We start from the raw sequence: 19,878 nt of genomic DNA on the forward strand, positions 1-19,878 counted from the left end.
CTGGGTGGGAAGGACAGCTGCTTCCAAACGCGAATGCACCTTTAACATACGTCCTGAATGTACCTACTTTTAAAAGGCGCAGCAAAAGCAACGAGGGTGCATCTCACAAGACACCTACGCAACGCAGTCTTTCAATGAAAAGGGAGGGAGATTTTTCTTCTCTTTAAATGCACACCACCGCATCTTGCAAGATGTGTCTCTTTAACGGTCTTTTAATTCACAAAACACTTCACTTGGCAACCGTTTTGTCGCTCTTCTTATACTATTTTTGGAATAATTACAAATCACACTGTCTCCACGTAGAGATCTTCACTTTTTTTTATTGTAGAAAAAATTGAGTGCAATGGCGGATGTGCGCTCATATGACGCCATATAAATTTCTCTGTGAAAATTCTATTTTCATCCTCCATTCCTGTCTCTCTTTTTTTTTCATCTAATAAATGAGTGTTTCCTGCCTTTGTGAGCTGTGATAATTGTAAGCCACGAATGATGAAATTCACCAGACGAGTGCTCTTGAATGAAAAAAAAAGTGAAGCTACTTTAGCTAAAACAAACAGTCGTGAAAATGTGACCACATAATGATGAAAAAAAAATTAATTAAAGAAAAAAAGTTCATGCAAAATGGGCAAAATTGTTAATGGTTCCTTGCGTTAAAGCTCCTCTTTCTGGATTTAAACAACGATGTAACTATTAACATAATTATTTTACTGATTAAAAGCAATTTTCCATTCAAAATATACCAACAATTTAATCGCTCTGAGACTTCTTTTACATTTTTTACCAAATTGAATTGAAAACTTGATTGAACATTTTTATGAAATTTATTATATTGAAATTCTAGATTTATTTTAGAATTAGTTTTATTTTAATTATCTTCCCAAAAAAAAAACTTGTGTTCACAACAAAATCTTCATCAACCTTAAACCTTTTCTTTTTTTCTGGTTACTCTAAAAGCCATTTTCGAGTGAGTGAACAGTGGCTGTGAGATGGTAAAAAAATGCACGTTGTTTATCCATCATGTTGCATCTCTGAGATACGGTAGCTGCTACAACAATTACCATCTTTGTTTGTCGATCATAATGTTTAAGTTTATTATTAAATGGATTTCTGTTTGCTGAACATCTTAGCATTCTGCGGTGGAACTAATATTTAGTCCAGTGCTTGTAGTGTAAATTAAATGAAATTATATTTACCACTTGGCTCCACTACTTCACAGATAAATTTTATACTTTTCTTTTCTTCCACTCTGGAAAACTGAGACATTTTGGGAAAAACTCTCACACAGCATCTTGACCTCTTTTCTTTCCGTGTATGTGTTTTTGTTTGGCTCTCCTCAGCCAGACGACACGGTCAATTTCATGTGCCTTCCTCCACGAAAGTCAAGGTGAGACACCCGAGCCCCGAGAGAGATCATATGCAATGCATGACAAGCAAGAAAAAAACGTCCATCCAGAGACACAAGCTATTTGTCTTTTGGGAATCGATGAGATGAAGTGAATATATATTTTTATTCAATATTTAATATTTACTCGCCCGAACACGCCCATCGTGAGGTCCGCACGTATACCCCCAAAAAAAAAGAAAAAATGCGGAGTGATGATCTCCCGAAAAACAAAGAGATACATTGTGAGTGTGTGATGGAGCTATTATCCCATTTTATTGCACTTCAACTTCCTCTCCCCGAAGAAATCTCCGCGTGGAGGATTCTTCTTCCTTTCAAGAGAGGATACAATTGCCGGGGCGAGATTGTACTCAAGGCGAAGAGAAAAAGCACAAACAACACGCGGGTTCTTGTGATGATCATCACGTTGGTAGAAGATCAATGAGGTCCCGAAATAACAATTAAGTGTATTATTTTGTGGAGTTAAAAGAGAGAAAAAAACACTGGCCCTTTTCATCTCAACGGCTTCAAACAACTTTTACCGCCATATATAGAAACGCTTCCGCTTCTTCTTTCCGTAAAAGAATCAACGCACGGAGACAGTGACCGAGATGGGAAAATCCTATATTTCATGGGATTATTATTCTTTTGACGCTAAACATTAAAATAATGGTGAGAAACATTTCGAAATGTGGGCTGAGGAATGAAATATTTTTCGGCAATCTCAAAGTAGAATATCTTAAAGATTGAACGAGGTGGGATAATCTGCGATCATCACAACAAATTTTGCATAAAAAATATTTTATGAAAATCAGGTCTAATTTATTTTTTTAAACGAATTACTTCTAAGAAAGACTAGAAGAAATAGTAGACGTTAATCGGAATAATATAAACTTTGTTCAATTTTTTGATTAAATTATTTCCTTCATTAGATCTTGAAGAGATTAGATTTAGATTTAGATTAGATTAGAAGGTGTTTAAGAAAATAAAAATGGTCTTTGATTCACTTTTAGGATCTTTAGTAATAAAAAGCTTAAAATTCTTTTAAAAAGATTTTAAAGTTTTTTAAAAAGAGAGGAGTCAAAAATTTTTCTTGAATCATTTTAAGCTTTTTTATTCCATTCACGACGACTTCAAGACTTCTAACTCTTAAGAAGTTTTTGAATTATGTACCTGTGTTAAGGAAAACACGAGCAGAAACCAGAAACAAGATTATAATATAATTACAATTTTTTTCCGTGCTTATTATAAATTTTTGCAAGACTTTTACACGATATGATAAAATCTACTAAAAGAATGCGCAAAAATTTTGCCATAAATTTTTTCAAGAACATTAATTTCATTGCGTCTTCATTTTGCTTTATTTATTGCCACAAAAAAATGATTTAATTTCTCAATGAAAAAAAAAACGGTGCTAACACTTCTATGTAGAAAAATGCTTCAAAGAAATTCCCCACCGAATCTTTTGAGTAAGACTGGCGCAAGAAAATCAAGGGTTCGCCGGAATTGTCTCATGTCACGTCAAAAATAGAAAGCGGAAGGTTCAATCATTTCAGCGACAGACGAAATGCTGGAACATGTCAAATATTTTTCCTTAAATTTATTTGTTAAACTTACACTCTTTTTGGGTGCCTTTTATTCCCACTCTTTCATGTCCGCAACGCTCTCGTGCAATCGCAGTCAAATGAATCCCTCGATGTCTCTTTTTTCTTTTTTTCCATGGAACCATATCGTTCAGGCACGACTGAGTTGGTGGTTGATGGTACTCCATGTCTTTTGCTTATATGCCGTAGCAGCAATTGATTCAGTGCCAGACCATTATCTACTTCCGCCACTTTGGCAAAGAGAAGGTAACGTTCGTCTTGGCCAAACGGTCATTCCTCACACACAAAATGTATTTAAAATAAATTAATGTCACCGGATTTAGTACTATCTGCCACGTTTATCTGCCCAGAGGCTCCAACCTTCAAGTGTCCATCCTGCCCAATTTATGACAGCTGTATTCCCATCCCGAAGAGCTACTCATCTTTTGTTCATTTTGTTGTTTTTCTCACACAGGAAAACTCATACAACTTTCCATTGAATCCAATGTCTTATCTGATGCATTTACACTCGGAAAAAATAAATCAGGATTTGTGAAATTCTCTTGAAAATTAAAGATTTTTTATTCATTAAAACTATACTTAAATGATGGTTTAAAAAATTTATAAAACACTAGATGAAAACAGAAAGATTTAAATGTGAAAAATACTTAAAGTAAAAATATCAAATTTTAATCAATTTTGATCATTTAATGGCCGATTTTTGGCTCAAAATTGATTCGAAGATAGGTAAAAAAAACTCCTCGAGTTTCCATAATAATTTATTGGATCATATTTTATGATTAAAGTTAGTATTAAATTCCCTAGAAGAACACTAAAATATTGCAAAAAAGTTTATATGTTTTTAGTGCACTTTTTGCAATCTTTTGCGCTTTTTTGCCGTTTTGTGCACTTCAAACATTTTTAGAGAAGTTTACGCACTTTGTTTTTTTTGTAAATAGATATAAAAAATTGTAAAAATTCTACCCTCGTCTCAATTTTCTTTAATTTTCTCTGAGTGTGTTTGGGATATACCTTTCTCAAAACTCAAGATATTTTATCTTTGAGCCGTGTATGCGAAGTTTCTTGAGCTAACCCATAGTTCGTTCGCATGCAATGGGGCAAGGGACGAGGTACGACAGGTGGTTAGCAACTGCCTCAAAAAATCTTGGCGCGCAATTTTTTGCTCACAATCCACTCTCGATTTTGCTCAGGATGAAAAAAATTTGGAGCCGTGTGGCATGCAATGGCGGGAAAAGGGAGCAAAATGAGTATGCTGCACACAAAATGTTGAGCGTCTTATATACACAGCACATAGCTCATAAAAGATGTTTACCTGAGCTCGTTGAGGCAAGGTGCAAAAGTTATTTTGGCGCGAAAATTTCCTATATAATGTACTTGTCCTCTCTGTGTAGAAGGAGGGGATCTTGAGGTATTTTTGTGCGTTGACACAAAAGGTGGCCTGGCACTGAAAAGGAACTTGTCGATCGATCAGAGTTCAGTAGGGGATTTCTTTATATTACAAAATTTCCTCTTCATCTGTGCCCCTCAATGCCTTGTTGTGTATCTTTTGAGCTGAATTTTTGCTCTTAACAATAAGACAGCGTATACAGCGGGGAATGAGGGTGAAAAGTTACACAAATTACCTGTTGTGCCGCTAAGAAAAAAGGTGGATTAGGCTTCTATATCTTTATGGGGAATCCAAAGAGATTTTGAGGTATAATTCCCTCACAAACTAATCCCATTTTATTTGAACAAAATTTCAAGGAACATCTTGGGATTGGTTTTACTTCGAAAGCCTTCTAATTTGGCTCAAAATGATCACCTCTCTGTAATTATTATCCGCAAAAGGGAAGATGTAAAAATGCTCAACAGATGTATTTTTTGAGCATTTTGCGCCAAATGTATTTTCGCGCTCAATTTCTGCGTTGGTAAATAAGGATGTGGAGAGATGGACGGTATATACATAATACCTCAAAAGTATTGAGCCAGACGGTGGTTTTACCGAGAAAAACATCTGCTCAAAAATTTGAGACCGACTGCATCGTCCCAAATAATAAATATCACGTTTTCTGTGGATTCTGCTCTTTCCTCCGCATGCCTCAAAATTCATCTTATTTTGAGCCTCAATATGCAGGACAAATGGTTTTTGATCTCCCCAGAGTTGTGATCCCTCCAGAGATCATCAATTCCCAACAACTCACAGCGCTTGGAAGACAAGGAATATCTTCAATCTTTGTGGAATACCATCTCTGGTTTATTTTTTTATTGAGGCCTCTCTGCCGCTCAAAATGCTCTGCAGCCTATGTGCGGGAGTTATATAGAAATTTGAGGTACAATAGGAGAAACATATTCGATGGAAAAACCTTTTGTAGCTCAATATATTTCTCAATTTTGCATAGATGGTTTTTTCGGGGGAGGGCAGTGAGAGACTCGCAAGAACCAGATGTCTTCGCAGGTAATTTATAGATGAGACTCCTGCCAGTTCTTGCCATGGTAAATAATAGATACTCAAGTGTATCCGACAGCCGGCACGTTTCTCTGTTTCCTCCCAGAGAAACACATTTTTCCCGCCAAAAATCTCTTTTTATTCTTACATTGAGCACCCACGCGATTTTCTCTTCAACAACATCTTGAGTGATTTTCTGTGTCTTGAAGAAATTATTTTTAATTCTTCTTTTGGAATTGTTTAAATGATTTTTTTGATCTATTTTAATATCTTTGATAAAGAAATTAAATTAGTCTATAAAAATGATCTAAAATTAGCCATTAATGGAGCAGCCCTTTTGTGCTGATTGTGCTGGAAAATATCTCTAAAATTGACAACATTGGGCCTGTATAAATATCGTAATTCGATATGACGCACAAAACGACCATCTATCTTTCATCCCATGCCCCAAACGCATCCATCTCTGTGCCTCAAAACTCAACACTAAACATTTTCTCTATCAACTTCGTCGTTTTCTGCAACTTCTTTTTTTCTCAATTCCTTTTTTCTCTTCTCTAAATCAACAACCAACTCGTTAATATTTGTCCAAGAGAACGTATTTTTTTTCGCCCTTTTATGTGGCACTTTAAACAAAAGTATCTTTTATCAGTTTAGTATGAGGGGGTTTTATAGTTATACCGTGGCGGTGACATCAACTTTTTTTTTCCTTCACTACAATCGCAACCAATGTAAACAAATCGCGGAGTGAAGCAGCATAAAAAAAGCCCCAGTCGTGGTGTGACATCACAAGATGTCTTTCAAGAAAATGTTTTGCAGATGAAATTCTGCTGAGAAAAAAATTATCAATAAATTCTGAAATATGTTCAAAATATTCCAGACAGAGTTATTGATGAAAAATTATACAGAATTTAAGAAAAAAAAATGTCCTATTTCTCATGAAAACTCCTCAAAATTCCTCAAACTCTGCTATAAGAAAAAACATTTTAATATTGGCAAATTAAGCCTTTTTGCTCGCTCACACACTCAGTCTTGAGGCGGTGGAGAAAAAAAAGAGACTGAAATTTAAACATTTGTGTAGTAAATAGTTAGATGATGGCTGACGCTTTTTCTTCATGTGCCTTCTTTATATTCTCCATTAGAGCTTCTGAAGGTGATCTTTGGCATTTTGCGCATAGAATGTTGTTGGGAAGGAAATCGCGAAGTGAAATTGGGTCAATTGTATGCCACACATTTAATATTTATTTCATTTTGTATTCAAAGAGGGAACACTTAGGCACAATGGAATTTTTATCTTAATAGAAATGTATGTGAAGTTTCAGAGATGTGTGATGAATAGCATTGATTGAACATTTTATCGCTCTGTCTTTAGATTTTCTTATTGTTGGAATTATTATAAGAATTTTATGCATTTTAGAATTTTTATTTGCGGATTTTATGTGATTTTCTTACTATTCTTTACGACATTAGAATTTTTCTAAAAGAGTTCTCAAAAAGAATAGAAGAAAATAGAATTAGAAAATCAGATGAATTGATCAGAGGCGTAGTTAAAATTTTTTCTAGAGGATTTTTCGGAAAAACAAATTAATAGTCCTATATTTTCAATTTAAAGATCGGCGTTGGAAATTGCTCACATTTGCTCGGGGACTCGGGAAAAAATTAGCATTGGAATAGAGATTTTACTGCTGTTGCTTTCGAATAAGCTGATTTTCACAATTACAGCAATTCTAACGTTTAACATTTCATTTTCATTCGTTGGACGTTTTATTTTCCACTGTTTGAGACATTCAACGTTTAAAGTTTCTTTTTCTAACGTTTGAAACGTTTTATGTGTGACGTTTCTTTTCTAACTATTGACATTTATTTTTCTATTGTTTTACGTTTTAATTTTCTAACAATTTAATTCATTCAACATTAAATGTTCTATTTTCTAACGTTTTAGACATTTAACGTAAGACAAATTTACATTTTTTTTCTTTTACATTTTTTCTAACATTTGATTCTTTTCTTGGAACTGCGTTCCGGAATTTTGATTTCCATTTTCTTTATAAGTTTTCCTAATAAATTAAACGCTTCCTTCCAAAAATCAATACCCGTACTTGAACCGATGTTCTTTTAAATGAGAGTCAAGTGCTCTAACCCCTGCTCCATCTATTTATCAATTTGTTTTCTTGATGTATTTATATAAAAAAAAACTTTTATGATTTTTATAAGATTCTCAGCTTGCAAAGCTTCCAAATAAGCAAAAGCTCAATTAATTTTTTTTAATAGAAAAATCAGCCCAAGTTGTGCGCAAGGTTTTCCATCCCCGACTATATGAGTGTTGCTTATACGAAACCCCATATACATGCTCATGCCAAAGTGCATACGTGAAAGAAAACACATCACGCTGTTCTTTCTCGCTTTTCTCTTCGGCAGAGAGCTTGAAAACTTGTGGATGAAGAAAAAAACAACCAAATCTACCAAGCACACAGATATGCTTCAAATCTGTGAATTTTATATTATTCTCTCTCAACATACGAGATCCCCCATTGAAGCATCGAAGCATCGCGGGTCATTTATGAATGTGGATGAGATATACATTGAGGCAACCAACACAGGCGCAACATAGCGAAGCCAGAACCGAGGTTTGAGTCAGAGCATTCGGCGGTAGTTGAGAGAACCATTCGAATAAGAGCATTCGTGGTGTATGGACGGTATTTTCGGTGGGTGCGCTAAGAAGTTGGGATCGGTTTGGGAGTAGCATCAGTGTTGGAGTTTTTTCTTCTCTTAAATTCAAAGTGTTTTCGTGGCCGCGAAGTTTCTGTGAAAAAAAAAGTGAATAAAAAATATCACTGAAAAATCCGCTAAAGGATTTTCTTCATCGTTTTTTAGTGGTTCCAACATTTTGTGGTGAGAGATCATTTTGGAGAGACGGAAGTACATCTCTGGTGGATTTTATTTTTTTACTATACATACAACGAGCTGACGTGCTCTGGTGAAAGTGCTGGCGGAAAGACGAAGAGGAATTTTAATAAGAAATTTTAATTAACTCTTGGAGAACTGTTTTTTCTTGAGAATTAATCTTGAAGAGACTTTCTGTGTGTGATTAGTGTTAGCCACACCTCGAAGCAGCAACGAGCGATCTCAGAAAATTTTCCCATCTCTAAAAAAAATCATATATAGGCAGAAATCATGACTGTGAGCAAGATCCAGATGGCTCAGCCGGCACTTGTGAAGAGGAACCCACGGAATAGGAGTATTCTCAATATTGGGGATACTCAGAGGGCAATGCAGACTCAACCTGACCTTGCCAGTACACGCCGGTGTCTCTTCGGCAAAGCTCCAGAGGGGGAGAATAATAAGATTGCGCAGGAAGAATTAAAGAAATTCGAAAAGGATGGCTATGAGAGAATAAAGAATCGATTTGGGTATGATATAAAAACCGGACGACCTGTTGAGGAGGACCCCAAGGAGACGAATGCTGTTGCATCTGAACGTCTCCAGGAGAGTGATGGTGACCCAAGTGCCGAGGCATTGGGTGACAATCTCAAGTCAGAGTGTCCAAGAAGTGAAGAAGGGAAGGATACAGTGAAGGCGCAGGGCATGTGCAATGGTGCCAGTGCAAGGAAAACGAGGAAAGAAATCTCATCCACTGAGAAGAGTCGTCGTGTTAAGCCCTATGGCCGACCAACTAAGCAGACACAAATCACAGGTAATTTCCCTTCTTTTTTTTGTTCCTCTTCACAATAAACACCATGAATTCATGCAGGCTACATATTGCCCAAGGGAGGGAGTCTCATAAAAGGCCTTTCTCTTTGATTCCAAGGGGTGGTTATCTGGTGAATTTTTTAGGTCAGGAAACGACTATACTGCTCTTTTACCTAAACATTATTTTAATTCTTTTTAAACATAATTTTAAGTAAATTTATCGTTTATTTAAAAATGTATTTAGTATGCTAGAAAAATTTTCCTTGGTGATTTTGAGCTCAAAATTTGGAAAAAAGGTTTTTATTTTCACAAAAGCGGAATAAATTCGGTTAGGGAGGAGTTTTAGAATATTTTGTATGTAATATTAAGAACTTTGATAAGGAATTAACTTTTCTAGACCATTCTGATTATAGATTTTGTGAAAATTAAGAAGAAAACTCCTGGGAAAATGCTGAAACTTAAATATTTTATTGGTCAGAAATTATAGTTTCTTATCTTTAAGTAGAAAATTTATTCGTTCTTTTGAGCAGATTTTTTAAAATAATTTTTTCTTTCATTCCTAAACTGCATTTAAATTGAAAAAATATAAACGTTTTGTGTTTAATGCAAATCATCACTGTAGGATGAAGTAAAGAGTAGTGTTGAGTAGTAAGAAGTACGTATAAAAACCTCATTAGAAAGAACTAAATTCTATTTCCCAAAAATCTTTATTTTTTATTAATTGGCTCAAAAAAAGATAAATTTCTCAAAAAAACTCATCTTACAGACACACTTTTTTTGCCAGTTGAATTCCTTTTTCGCGCACCCATTACTTTTCCACTCATGGCACAGTTACGTAATACACGGGAAGACTTTTTTCGCGTCCCGTTTTTCAATTAATAATTTCACAAGGGAAGGGCACACCGGAGGGTAGGGTTTGCGAACATCCTGAATTACCCCTCGATCTGAAACACGTTGAACAACCTCATCCTATTCACGCGATTTGAAGGAAAATCATCACGCAATAGGACCTCTCTGTGACCCTTTTCTCCCCACGAATTTTCACCTTCATTCCACCGAAGCCACTTTTCCCGCGGAAAAAATGAAGAAGCTTCGCGACGCGCGTCCGTTTAGATAGATTGTAAAAAAATTCGACGCCGTAGTGCAGTGTCGCTAAAAATAAATTCCCGCCATTTTTGCGACACACACCAAATACAAATCTCTGGTAGAAATCTCGCAACAAACAACGTGAAACGGGCCCCAAAAACATTTTCAAGTGTATTTGTGGGTTCGTTTTTTTTTCCTTTGCTAAATGGCCTATGGTCGGTGTTTTGCCAAAAATAAAATAAATCACAGAAAATGCTGTAAACGAAACTTCGCGCCAAAAATTTTATGCCTGCATTGTGACTGTGTGAGTTGTGTAGCAAAAAAAAAGAACATCTTTTCGCAGAGAAATCATCTCTAAACTTTTTTTTTGCCGGCTCAAGAGATAGGCCAGCGTGGTGAGAAGTTGCGAACAAACTCGTTTGTCGACGCGTGCAAAATTAGCACATGGTCTCTTGTCCATCTGATGCATTTTTTCGACTTTTCACCTATTTCGCGAGGTACCTGAATTAGCACGGTAGCGCTAATCAATGGCACTGTAGCTGAAAAATCCCAATGGACATGCGCAGTTTCATGGACGGGAGTGTAATCTCCCTAAATGAGTATTTAATTGAATTTCCCGCCAAAAACTCCCACGAGAACGTCCCATTTGTCTGGCCAAGGCTATACTCGCGCAAAATCTCCGCACGTCATGTGGAAGGGGGTAAGAAAAAAAAGATATTAAAATTTTGCACCAGTCGCAATTGGCACGCGTATCTGATGCCATAGAGAGAGAGAGAGGTTGGGCTGCCACAAGGACACCACACATCATCTCATGTGGGCATTTACATAAGAATTTTATCGTGGTGCTACGCTTTTTTCGCAACTCCATCGCGATCGTGGTGACGAAGTGGTTTTGGCGCGAAAAACGAACTATGCGTCACAGAATCTGCGGTGATTAATCAACCTACATGGCGGCCAACAATGCACTTTTCGGTAGAACTGGGGGACTAGTCCAATGGTGATTGTTGCTCCACTGAATCCCAAATTCGTTCCACTCGTTAACTCCACTATTGCGCGCGCGGGGAATTCTTTTGGGTTTGTGAAGCGAAGATGATTCTCCTGCTTATGGGGGATTTTCTTGATGGTTTGCTTCTTATACAACCAAACTCTAAATGGTGGGGATTTGGAATTTTGAATTAGTCAAGCTTGCTTATTTGATTTTGCATTGAATTCTTGATGTATTTGTCTGTAATAGATAAGAAATTATTATTAGGAGATACAGCGACGTAACTAGGGAGGATTTTTAGGTGCCTAAACATCCTAAGAATTTATGTAGTTTGGATTTTCTTTTAACTTTTAAGGAAATTTTTACACTTGGCTAAAATTTAAATTTAAATATTATGAAAAGAGATTTTTTAACGGGTAAAAAGATTGTTAATTGTTGAGATAAATGTCAAATAATAGAAACGAAGTAGCAAACGTTAGAAAAAATATGTCAAATGTTAGAAAAGAAACGTCAAACATGAAAAAAAACAATGTCAAATATTAAAAAAAATTACAAAAGAATTCAAATGGTTAGAATAAACATCAGAAGTTTGAAAAGAAATTTCAAATGTTAGAAAATAAACGTTAAATTAAATAGAACAAGAAAAAAATCTTATTCATTTCCATTCAGAACTCATTTCTTATTTACAGTGCAGATACTTTTTCCCCCAATGAAGCAAAATTATTTTATTAGTTTTCCAGTTTTAAAAAAAAAGTACAAAAATTAATGAAACCCAATAAAATCCCTTTTTATTGCATTTAGTATCAAAAAGCAACCATCTGGAAAAAATGCTTTATATATAGCTGTACCATCCCGATTGTAACTCCTTTTATGGCGCGAGTGCAGGACGTAAAAAACGCGAGCAAAATGCGGGTCAAAATTCGGTTGCACCCATTGTTGTCGAAAACATACTCGAATTTCCTTTTTATTGCGTTTTTCTATCCATTCTTTTATTGGGTGATCTTGCCAAAATAAAATGCGAAACATGGACCAAATGTGCGTGCAGGCAGCTCAATGTTGATTCACCCCGAAACAGTTAAGATTCAATCACGTATTTCAATTAAGAAGAGGCCCTGAAGACGATCTTCTTTCTTTTGGGGATTTTTTTTATTAATTCTTCTCACAAAGAGTAAAATAGTGTGATGAAAATTGGGCGAGAAAAAGAAAGGGGCGAGGGTTGTTTCCCCCAAATGGTGCTCAAAGGGAAAAAGTCAGAGTTTACAGGGTTATCGCTAAATAGGGAATTGTTGAAGGAAATCTCATTGCGCCAGTATGGGAAAAGTAATGATCAAGCGGCAATAAAAACAGCCAAAATGCTGTTTTGTGTCGTAAAATTTGTTAAAAATTCTTTGGTAATGCACATTGCCAGCATCCATTTAGGCGATGGCGTGCTATATAGATTGGAAAAGCATTAAAAATCCCTCAAGTGTGAGACAGCTAAAATCGTAAAAATTGGAACTCGCATTTTCGGGGGTTAACGTGCGTACGCAGTTGAAACATTCGACAATGGGAATATTTTTATTTTATTTTATTTTAAAGAAATATGGAGGAACATGGTACCAATAAAAAGTCCCGCCTGAGAACCTCTATATATACATTTTTCTCAAGCATATAATCATAAAAATTATCCTTATTTCCCCGCAATGACATCGTTGGTGCATTTATTAAGTAAATTGAAAGGATGTCGCTCTAAATCATGCATTTGAACTCTCAAGGGCCGTCTGCCATGGGTCTTCTCCTATATATTAGACTCAATTCTCACTCAAGTGCTTCTCATGAGAGATGCCCCATTTCCTCGTGCACGCTAGAATCTCATGAATCACTTCCTTTGCTGCTTGTGATGGTTGTGCCCATTTGGCCTCTGCAACGGTCTCCCAAGAGGCGCGAGTATACCGTTAATTTTTCACCCATAAATTCACCAAACAAGTGACTAATTGTACGGTGCGATGGACAAACTCACAAGCGCGTGACATCATTCGCGATTGCGTTGCTTTGGTCGACGACAGAGTTGAACTCTTTGAGATTTCTTGAAGGAAGATAAACTTGAATGAATTTTTATGATAAAAGAAAAGTTTTTTTGCAGTAGAATATGATGATTTTGATGATACTTTTGATCTTTTTGTTCGTAATTTTTCTTTAAATTTTCTCTAATTAAATTGTTTAATTTAACTACATAAAGTCCTTTTTTCAACTCATTATTTCAATAATCTAATAAAAATTCTTCTTATTAATTTTAAATTTTTAAAAATCATTCAATATTAATTCTCAATCTATCATAATAAAGTTTCTTCTCAACTCTACATTTTCTCCTTGGCCGAAGAAGTGTGTATAGAATTATGCGAGAGAGTCCAAAAGCGGGAGATACATAGTTATGTGAACATGGCCTCTAACATCTTTTAACCCCACTTTGCCATTTTCTGCGGTTTTGGCAAATTTATCCCTCCTTTATGGCATGAATTTTCCAGTTGAAGCTCCTCAAAGAACTCGGTGGGAAATGGGAGAATAATTTTAAATATAATAAATTGTCCCGTTTTGGGGGTGATGTGTCAGTGCGTCCAAGACGGTATCCCATCCATTCATCGGGACTGATTAAGAAGGCCCGATTTCTCGTGATAACCACCATCAATTGAGACAGATTTGTTTTGTGCCGAGAGACACTGTGAATTAATTCAATCAAAATGGTTCGTGTCGCTTTTTAACTCGCAACATTGTCGTTGAGATCGTCAAATTGGTATTTCGGGTGGAATTATTTATTGCTGGATTGCTGGGTATAGTGTTGTTGATAGACTCAATCGTGGGGCCTTCCTTTTGAAGGAGGGACAAAATAATGATGAATTTACAGCTCCTCGTATATAGAGAGTATTGATTTGTGGGAAGCCGCGATAAGAGTCGCGTTCATTGTGCGCCCGATAAATCTCAATGTGGAAGACCCACATGGGCAATTGACACGATTAAATGCGCAAAATTACAACTTGTTGTTTTCCCCTAATCCCCCAGCTAATTTTTTTCCTTATCAAAATGCCTCATGTTTAGCGAATTTGCGCGCAAAAATACCACGCTCTTACCCCTTTTCTTTTGAGGTCGTTCTGATAGCATTTCGCGTATTTTTTTGCAATATGTTCTCCCATCGTTCTCATCATGCTTGTCACTCAATGTGAGGGAAATATTTTTCAACCCAGACGCTCTAGATTGAATTTTTAATCCCACCCAGATGAATTATGCTGCTGCTTGTGATGACCATCAGAGTGTTTAACTTGCTCTCCAATTGACACTCTTCAGCCTCACTGACCACCAAGTTTTTCCTTTTTTTTTCGTCCCTGACCGATGTATCAAATTCTCGTGGAAATTCCCGTGTGCGGGCTCACAGCAGTGTCCCTTCTAATAATAATAAAAAAAAATAAAAATGCATCTCGCATCCCATATGTCACTGAATTGTGGGTAATTCAACACGAAAGAGCACATGCCCTTATCGAATTTTACATGCACTTCCCTATAAAAGTGGTCCCCCTCATCCTGTGCCAGATCCTATTTCGCCCTCTCACACTGCATGAGCAAAAATGTCGCTCTTTAGCGCATCAGATGTCTTTGTTCTTTTTTTACACGATAAACGACCATTTAGCATCATTTACCCGTCCGATACGCGATACATAAATGAACATTTGGTGGACCTAGTCTTGCGGAAAATCATGAAATTCTCTCCGTGTGTAGCATGGATGGGAAAAATGAGGAAGAGCAACTCTTTTTCGGTTACTTTTTTGTAACATCATTGATGCTTTTATAGCTCTTTTGGCTGCATAATGATCAAATTATGTGTTAAATTGGTTGAAGGTTTTTTTTGGAGAAGTTTGTAGAATTTTTTAGAGAAAAAAATGGTTAATACTGTCGATTGGGGTAAATTGGAAAGAAGTGAATTAACTCAAATACTAAGAAATAAATCTTCTAGTTCTTTATGAATTGTGTGCATTTTTGTGCAATTATTTGCACAATTTTCTTAATAGATTGTCGTAGAAAATGCAAAGTAATTGGCGATTTATTACTATTCATCTTGATAGTTCCTCGAATGAGAGATTTTCCCATACAGAAACGGATAAACTCTTTATTACTTTTTACATATTTAAAGATTTATTTTTTAAGAAACAAATGAATGAATAATTCAGAAAATGCAATTTCCAAGAAATATGATAATTTCAAGAAATTTCCCATGACTTTCCCATAAAAAAATCTCGGAATTTAATTCATAAAATTACTATGTGCGAAGGAAAATTCATTAGCTTAAAAAATACATCGTTACACGCCCATTTATGTTCTAAATGAGTTCTATGTACATTACAAGTATGCTCTTAAGACATATTGTTTGTTCTCTGAGTAAAGGAAATCCTTTTCAAAACAACTTCACTATTTTTAAAAAAAATTCCCACAGAAATCTAGGTCAAAATATCTGTGATTTTCAAACATTCACTCTTTGCTTGGCTTCTCTTAACTAATAGCAGCACAAATCATGCGCAAAGTATGCTAAAAATGTCAACATGTATGAGCATCAAAAAGCTGTTTTCATTACGAGCCTTATCAAAAGTCAACATGAAGTATTAGAAGAATCCCAAAATATCCCCCTCTGTGTGATATCAAAAGCAACTCTCTTGTATTTTTAGCCATCTACTAAAATGATTTTTATGGGTAGTTGAGTAAAGAAAAAAAGTTATATATCGACACGTTTCTCAACATTGAACGTGAATCTGCACTTTGTGTTGAAAACGTGGTTTATTTGCATATAAACATCGCATATGGTGTGCTTTTGCGGCGCGAGTGTGTCTCCGTCAAATGCTTGATTGCGGAGTGCATTTAATGGGTTCTCCTTATTCTAATCATGGGTGCAGCAGCGATAAGGCAGCGGTGAGTGAGATTAGGGGGCCCCTCGCAAAATCGGTGAATCGGGGTCTCTGTGCGCGAGAAAGTATTTACCCTGTGCAGATGAAAAGACCCCCATGAATGGTTCTTCTTCATTGACTTGCAAGTGTTCGCGTACACGGTGTGTTGATGGATTGCGAACACCTAAGTAAATAAAATGACCCCAATGTCCTTGTAGTTTTTTTTCCATTGTTTATTGAGAGAGAGTCAAGAAGGAACAAAAAAGAAAACCATCTCGCCGTTTCAAATGATTGAGAACAATGAAGCTCTTTTTTTTTTTAGCCATCTTATGGTGCAAATATCCACACCAAATTGGAACATTAAAGACAAAACCAACAGTTTTTTTTTTCTTCAACAGCTTAGTACTAATTTTGGTCTTTGTTTTCTCTCATTGTAGATCACTTCAAGGCAGAACGAAAGACCGCGAGATCAAGGAAGTCCAGCATAGAGTCCAAGGAAAAGCGCTAAAGGGGGTCATCCTGTGAGTTATCCTCTTCATGCGCATCATGGGTTTGGTGCAGTAAAAAAATTTTCATAAAAAAACAAATTAATTTCTTTGTAAGAAAACAAAAAAAGCATATATGCAGTTTTTATCGTGAAACCATTTGAGAAAGAACACACAAAAAGAGCAAAGGAGTGTTAATTTATATTGATGGTAAAAACAAGAAATGATCTCGAATATTTAATTTAGAAAAAGAAAATAATTTATCTTATTGTGTTTAGTTATTAGGAACTATTTAATTTTGCTTGAATAAAAAAACGTACATAATATATAAAAAAGAGATAAAATATAAGATTGAAAAAAACTCACTGAAGCTGAGAAATTTCGGGAAGAAATAGAATTTAACTTCGGTTTTCAATATTCATTTCGTTTTTAACTTTAACGCGAAAAAAAAGGTGGTTAAAGTGAGGGAGTTGGTTGAGTGAGGAAAATTGTTGCACTGCGCGGAGAAATTAACGATTTTTCCTCAATTTTTTGTGAATTTTTAAATATTTCTTAACGATCGTTTTAATAATGAAAACATGATTAGAAATATTTGAAAATATTACAAATTTTGAGGTGAATTTGAGACATTCTTTTTCCAACAGTGCAATAGAGGAGATTTGGGACCAAATTCAGCGCTAAAAAGCTTCTTCTCTCACTTTGACCCCCATCGAAACGGTCCATCACATTTTGAGATTTATATTTTTTTTCCAAATTTAATCCCTTCACCCCAGTGAAAATTATCTCAAGGTTCAATGAACAACACACTGAAAAACCCTTCTCAATTGTATTGTGATATCGAAAGGTGACATAAGTGTTTAAGTTAGAAATTCCACCTTAAAATAATTTCATGTCATCATTAAAAAAATTCCAGTTCAATTGACAATTTGTTGTGAAAGAGGAGCTCAGCTGAAGAAAATGAATTTAACACAAAAAAAATCCTCTGCAGAGGGATTTTGCAATCACACAGCGCTCTGTAGATAAAATTAATTTTCCTCACAGAAAGTCTCAATATTGTTTAGTTAAAGAACATTTCCTGGACAAAGGACCGAGATTGTGTGTCATTGCAAAAGCCCCACAACCTGCATAATAATAAAAAGTAAACATTTCAATTAAAGGCTCCATATGTGTGGGCATTGATGTTAATTAAGAGAACAAGAATTTGTATAAATATTGTAACAAATGTGAGAATTTCCCACCGTGGTCACCCAAGAACTTCAAATTGAACTGCCTTATCTTCAACGTGTTGTTTACCCCTTCCTCTTCCCTTGTTAAATGTAATTCTTAGAGTGAAAAAAAATCCCAACAATTTGAATTAAAAGAAACATGAGAGAAAAAAAGAACGAGAAACACTGATTGGATTAATTTTTTTTTCTTAATTGTAAATTCTTGCTAAAGAAAAAAACCCCGCGTGGTTTTGGCAAGAGACTCTTGTACAGTACAAAATTCTCCTAAAAAATCTTTTGATTGCATTTTTTTTACCCCTCTATTGAGATAATCAAAATATTTTTTAATTCTTTGAATTGTGATACGACTCTATCTAAGCTCATTTCTTCATTTTTTTTGTTAACCTGGATTTTCTTGCAATTTTCATCACAACTTTTTTGGTACAATTATATATAATAAAGCAGATCACTTATGCTCAGTTCTTTGCTAATATAATATGTTGCGGAAATTACCGAATAGATTTTCTTTTCGTTTCGTGTGTGTGTGGAAACTCAAAAAATTTGCAGAAAGAATTCAGAGGAAGTTTGGAAAATTCGAATTATTACTGGTAAAAATGAAAACTTGAAATTAAACTAAGCGTCCTTTTCTTAAAATTAAAACCAAAAAGTTTGGTTATAAATTTCAGTCTTGAATTAAATTTTGAATAAAAACGGAAAATAGAAAGATTTAAGAACTCAAATTATGTAAAAATCTTTTATAATAACAGTCAAATTGTAAAAGAAGAAAAGATTTTTGACAGAATGAACCCTTTACAAAAAAAATTCAAATCAAACGGAAATATATCATTTTCTGAACTTTTTCTGCATCAATAATTTCTACCCTCAAAAATATTTAGATTCTTTATCCAAGAAATTTGTAAAATAGTTTATTAAATATACATCACTCCGTGGATAAATCACGTGTTTGTGTGAATTTTGCATTAATATTCTTTCCCATAGGATAATGCAAAATAAAAAAAATATTTTCCACAACAAATAAGAAGAAAAACTCCCAATCACACGACACGAATGTGAGGAAGAGATCTTTTGGCATTAAGAATTTTCTTAAAACTATTAAAAGTTGAAAAGAAAATAAAAATCATCCTAAGTATTTTGTAAATAGTAAAAGAGAAGAATTTGCGATTGATCTTCTCTTCCTTTTTTTTGGTATTTAAGGTTGCATACAAATTTGTCTTTTAGCATTTAATAGAGATCGAGTGCGCAAGAGAAAATAATTTATGGATGAGAATGGAGACTTTCAGAGCCAATGTTGAGTGTCCATTCTCTGAAATATATAATGAATAAACAATAAAGAAAACATTTCTGAAGAAAAAACCCTTGGACTTTTTATTTTTCTCTGGTTTTATGCAAAGGAGGGTTCTTTTTTTGAAGAGTACCTTGTCGAGATTTCTGGAGTCTTGTGTCGATGATCACTCAGAGAGTGGTTCTTGAATAACCCCAACGGCGTCTTACCTCATCGCTCAATTATTTTCACTTTTTTTCCACTGTTGCCACCAACAATCACTGGAAGCTGCGGGATGGGAAATGAAATAAACTTTTTACGTTAGACACCGTATCCAAGCGATCATTGTCATTTTGGTGATGGTGGTTGCCTGGGAGTTCTTTTGCTTGTTTACACAGAATGGCCAACAACAAGAGACTGATTCGTTCGATCAACAAATCATATATTGGTAGATTTATTAAAAGTCATTCCTTTTTCATAATGAATATTGTTTGTGCCTCTGCGGGACCACAGGACGCTGCATTATTAATAACTGGGCGAGAAGATAAACGAAAAATTTGACACAAACAGTCGAAGAAGTAAACAACAAAAGCAAAAAAGTTCAATCCCATCTTAAAGGAACACACAGCAAAAAAAATCTCAACACAGTGAGCAAACACAGAAGAGGCGGGCGGAAGATGAACCACGAAATAAGAAAATAACATTACAAAAAAAAATTAAAAGAAACTCATGCAGTTCACAAAATTATTGTTTTATTTTTTACAGTGTATTTGCGCGCCAAAAAAGGGCGCGCAAAATCGCAGATCGGACCTTTTTAGTTTTCCCCAAAAATTT

General features: G+C 35.2%; 1 protein-coding gene across 1 annotated transcript; it reads left to right on the plus strand.

Moving 5' to 3' along the window:
• Nucleotides 1–8,051: 8,051 nt before the first annotated feature.
• LOC129787704 (uncharacterized) lies at nucleotides 8,052–19,136 on the plus strand. Its single transcript, XM_055823437.1, has 2 exons — nucleotides 8,052–9,101; nucleotides 16,510–19,136. Exons 1-2 carry the CDS (start codon nucleotides 8,582–8,584, stop codon nucleotides 16,578–16,580), a joined length of 591 nt encoding a protein of 196 aa, XP_055679412.1. The 5' UTR covers nucleotides 8,052–8,581; the 3' UTR covers nucleotides 16,581–19,136.
• The last annotated feature ends 742 nt before the right edge of the window (nucleotides 19,137–19,878 follow it).

Source organism: Lutzomyia longipalpis, chromosome 1, assembly GCF_024334085.1.
Source record: "Lutzomyia longipalpis isolate SR_M1_2022 chromosome 1, ASM2433408v1".
In the NCBI taxonomy this organism is placed as follows: Eukaryota; Metazoa; Arthropoda; class Insecta; order Diptera; family Psychodidae; genus Lutzomyia; species Lutzomyia longipalpis.